The sequence below is a fragment of the Anarrhichthys ocellatus genome, unplaced genomic scaffold (genome assembly GCF_004355925.1).
Source record: "Anarrhichthys ocellatus isolate YVR2014 unplaced genomic scaffold, GSC_Weel_1.0 scaffold4067, whole genome shotgun sequence".
Classification (NCBI taxonomy): Eukaryota; Metazoa; Chordata; class Actinopteri; order Perciformes; family Anarhichadidae; genus Anarrhichthys; species Anarrhichthys ocellatus.
The window spans coordinates 1-4,846 of NW_022284041.1; the positions used below are offsets into that span (position 1 = coordinate 1).

At 40.1% G+C, this 4,846-nt stretch overlaps 1 protein-coding gene across 1 annotated transcript; it reads left to right on the forward strand.

Moving 5' to 3' along the window:
- The first annotated feature begins 6 nt into the window (after positions 1–6).
- On the forward strand, positions 7–4,362 carry LOC116379298 (interferon-induced GTP-binding protein Mx-like). The gene is made up of 11 exons (XM_031841239.1): positions 7–294; positions 426–580; positions 693–831; positions 922–1,120; positions 1,216–1,294; positions 1,385–1,507; positions 1,600–1,741; positions 1,973–2,131; positions 2,237–2,313; positions 2,387–2,638; positions 3,051–4,362. The coding sequence occupies exons 1-11, from the start codon at positions 24–26 to the stop codon at positions 3,426–3,428; spliced, it is 1,974 nt and encodes a 657-aa protein (XP_031697099.1). The 5' UTR covers positions 7–23; the 3' UTR covers positions 3,429–4,362.
- Positions 4,363–4,846: the final 484 nt, after the last annotated feature.

The window sequence follows — 4,846 nt, forward strand, 5'->3', positions numbered from 1 at the left end:
CATTGGTGTTAGCCTTCTCTGGCATGTGTGTTATCTCTGGAACATATTTTGAAAATGTAATATTCCCACTAAAGACAATATATCAGTGTTATAATTTCACCAAGCACGCTGAATTTCATTTTTCCCCTCATCATCGTTCACTCTTCATTATTTCAGGCATTGTGACAAGATGTCCTCTCGAACTGAAGATGAAGAGAAGGAAAGAAGGAGAGGAGTGGTACGGGAAGATAAGCTACCAGGGTTATGAAGAAGAGATAAAAGACCCTGCAGATGTGGAGAAAATGATTAGAGAAGGTACAGTATACACAGTTCTTTAATGCTACTATCAAAAGCCAAGTATTTGTGAAGCTATACTCGTCTTTTTAGGTTTCAGTGATCAGCACTTCCATCCTGTACTAGTCAAATATTGTGTCCTCTCTCTCCAGCTCAGGTAAAATTGGCCGGGATCGGGGTGGGGATCAGTGATGACCTCATCAGTCTAGAAATTGCCTCTCCTGATGTTCCAGACCTGACGCTCATTGACCTGCCCGGCATCACCAGGGTGGCTGTAAAGGGACAACCTGAGAACATTGGAGACCAGGTATGCTAATCCAGTGTCTCCAAAACACAGTTTTCATGGGGACAATTTATTTGGTAGCAAAGTAATGACAGTAAGATTTATACTTTATAACCACTGGAATTAATACTTTCAGATAAAGAGACTGATCCAGAAGTTTATAACAAAACAAGAGACCATCAGCTTGGTGGTTGTTCCATCCAACGTGGACATAGCAACCACAGAGGCTTTGAAGATGGCACAGGAGGTGGATCCTGGTGGAGACAGGACTTTGGGTAAATGTGGCTGATTCTAGAAAAGGACTCCTTGGACAAGTTACTTGACTTTTAGATAGTTCACTGTCTGTTTGCCCTTCTCTCTCTCAGGTATCTTGACCAAGCCTGACCTGGTGGACAAAGGCACAGAAGAGTCGGTAGTTGAAATTGTCCATAATTTGGTCATCCACCTGAAGAAGGGCTACATGATCGTCAAGTGCAGGGGTCAGAAGGAGATCACAGAGAGTGTGTCTCTTACTGAAGCAACAGAAAGAGAAAAGGCATTCTTCAGCGAGCATCTGTATTTCCAGTGAGTTCATTATTTTTGGGTAATAATGCAATGAATGATTTGCAGTTTGACTGGTTGGGTACTTTCTACTCAGTAATGTTTTATCTTTGCTGTAGGACTCTCTACAATGAAGGCCATGCCACGGTTCCTAAACTGGCAGAAAAACTCACCCTTGAGCTGGTGCAACATATCCAGGTAAACACTCCTCAGTGCTTCACCATAGCGGTTCACTACAGATTACTTTGCCATTTCATGTGTTAAAGGTTTGACACCTGTGATTTGCAGAGATCTCTGCCTCAACTGGAAGAGCAGATAAAGAAGAAACTAACAGAGACTCAAGCAACGCTGAACACATATGGCAGTGGACCCCCAGCTGATGCAGCTGAGAGACTGGGTTTCCTCATTGACGTGAGTTTACTAGCTGTCACTTACAAAACACTGCACCTCCTCGTTTTGATTTAATTCTCATTCTTCTTTTATCTGAACCTATTTCATTTTAGAGAGTGGCAGCGTTTACACAGGATGCTATCCGCCTCACCACAGGGGAGGAAATCAAATTTGGAGGCAAGCTGAATATCTTTGCCATACTCAGAGAAGAGTTTGCGGATTGGAAATATACCATAGAGGACTCTGGAATAATGTGTAAGTGCATCAACAACCTGGGCATTACGTAAACTCTTTGCTGTGGTTTCCATACTACAAAATTGTAACCTAAAGTGTAAACTGTTGAGTAAGATATTAAAATACTGTTTATTTTTATTCCATTTTCCTTCTCAGTATGAAAACACTGCTCCAGACTGCTGTATCACTGCTAACCGAGTGTTAACCTTGTTTGTGTCCACTTTTTCTTTCACCAATTCATCCCTATTGCAGTCAACCAGAATATTGAGAGTGAGGTGACTCAGTATGAACAAAAGTACCGTGGAAGAGAACTGCCGGGGTTCATAAACTACAAGACCTTTGAGGACATGGTCAAGGAGCAGATCAAAAAGCTGGAAGGGCCTGCTCTCCTGAAACTCAAGGAAGTGGCAGGCATGTCATATTATGATGCTACAATGATTGCAAGCCAGCTGAATATGTAACACCTTAAAGTTATTCGTAGATCTTGTATTGTTTGATTTGTGTTTTCTTTTTTAGACATTGTGACGAAAGAGCTGGTTAAGTTGGCACAGAGCAGCCTTGTTGGGTTTCCTAACCTCATCAGAACAGCACAGGTATAGTTTTCATTGCCCATATATATAACTGAACATTGTTGAATATTTACTGATAATTGTGTATGTCCTTTAGATGAAGATTGAAGCCATCAGAAAGGAGAAGGAGACTGCAGCAGAGTCCATGCTGAGGTCTCAGTTTAAAATGGAAATGATTGTTTACACTCAGGACAGCACATACAGCAAGAAGTTAGGGAAGCGGAAGAGGGAAGTTGAACCGCAATTTTTGGGTGTCACCTTTGGTACACCAGTAAAGAAAAGCACCCTGAGCACTGACAGTGGGGCCACCCTGAGAGAGATGATTAAACACCTGAAGTCCTATTACAAAGTAAGTATAATCTATATGCTGTACATTTTATTTCTGTGCCTCACAGCATTTAATACATCACACATTTTATTTACCGTAAAAAGGTCGTAAATAAAACGCTTATTTTAATCTGCACCTCCTCCCATTGCATTCTTGTTTAGAATGTGGCATTTAAATATATTTTATTACCAGACTAAGTTAGGTACATGGTTAAAATATGATTTTGTTGGCAGCTAAATATAGAAATATACTGTATTGATGGGGGCTATGAATGTCAGTATAAAACAATTTTATATAAATGCAGCAGAGTAGATCATTTCTAACAACTTCCAGTACAAACCATGTACACTAACGGTAAAAACCAAATACCAATCATTTTCTTACATTGACAGATACAGCGTGACACCCCGACTTTCTCCTTTCTAAACCACAGATCGCTGGCCAGCGTCTGGCTGACCAGATTCCGCTGGTAATCCGCTACCAGGTGTTGCAGGAGTCTGCCGTCCAGCTGCAGAGGGAGATGCTGCAGATGTTTCAAGACAAGGCGAAAACAGAGTCGCTCCTTCAAGAGGACCCTGGCATAAGAACCAAGAGAATCCACCTTCAGAATCGCCTTGAGCGGTTGTCATTGGCACGCATTCTGTTGACTGACTTCAGTATGAACACATACAACTTCAACCAAGGGCTTCGGTTTGGTCGCAACATTAGAAAGGACACAACAACCCACCCCCTACCCTCCACAACCACCCCTGTGGGTGCGACTGCTGTAAAAAGCAAACAAACAAAAAAACAGAGGACTGATAACTTCTGACCGCCAAATGGTTTATTACCGTACTACCTTAGATCTGTATTAACATTCAAATAAAGTATACACAGTAACAGATCAAAGACTAAAATATAGTACAAATTTTGAAATTACTTTCTATTAGAAAGGAGAAAAAAACATACACAACACAATATTTCCGTTTTTTTTGCATCCAACATCAACATTCAGTAGGTTTAACCAGATTCAGTACATGACCTTATTTCCTTTCTATTCTGTAGTTTTCCTTGTTTTCTTTGGCAGCAAGAGGGCTGCAAACGCCTTAATGAAGGCCTGTACATACCTGGTAGAGTTCTGTAGGCGGTTTAGGCCTGACAGCATGATTTAGGTTTTCAGCTTGGCACATACCTTCATGGTTGTGGAGTGGGTTTATTATTTGTTACATTGGGGCTTGAGTTTAAAATTAATATGTACAAGTTATATATTTGATACAATCAGAATATGTGAAAATGTCTTTGTAACAGAAAATCCTCTTAAAACCAGAAGTTACCATCAAAAAATCGTTTAAGCCCATAAACCACATAAGTCATCATAACAAGAATGAATCAGAAACATTGCACCAACATGGTGATGGTAGTGAGAAGCAGACTTGGACTATTATTTTGACAGTAATTCATGAGTTTTGACAGTTTCTTAATGTATATGCATCATTGCATATTCAACATGTACATTTAAACAGACGTTGCAAATACTATTTTAACAAGCAGTGTTTCAGAAGAGCCCCATTGTCTTGATGAAGAAATGCACAAAATAATGTCATAGTACTTCCCTATTTACTGTTATCTTGCAAAAGAATAATAAAGAAGAAGAAATAAATCCTATTTCCGATTGTCATCAAATCATTTACTAGTGTATTACAGTAGGCATGAATTAAAATGAACATTGTGCTTTTCACAATGTTTCATATGTTTTTATTACAGCATTAAATGGAAGAATTCAAAATCGTTTTGAGTTCCTTCATCATTCCTCCGAGGACACAGAACAGGTGTTACCAGCAGGACTTTGATGAATAATAAACTAGTATAATAGTATACTTTGTAAATTCCCTCGTGCTTTATTGAAAAGATGATTGCCCGAGAATGTGATACATTATATGAACATACTGCATCGGAGCTTAATATACACAGGTGGTGAGCACTAGTCACCCTATGTTGAATGAATATGTTCCCCTGGTAGATGTCTCCACGTGCCCCGGGAACAGAAATGAAAGTCAAGGAAACGAAACCTAGCATAACTTTAGTTTCGTTTTTCTGCTGCATCTCTTAACATCCACGGTGGGCGTCTGTCGCACTCAAGTTTCAGCATCCGAGCAGCTCTGCTACTTTATTCCTTTTTTTCTCTGCAGGATTCAAGCCGTCGTCACCATGAACACTCTGAACCAACAGTATGAGGAGAAGGTGCGTCCC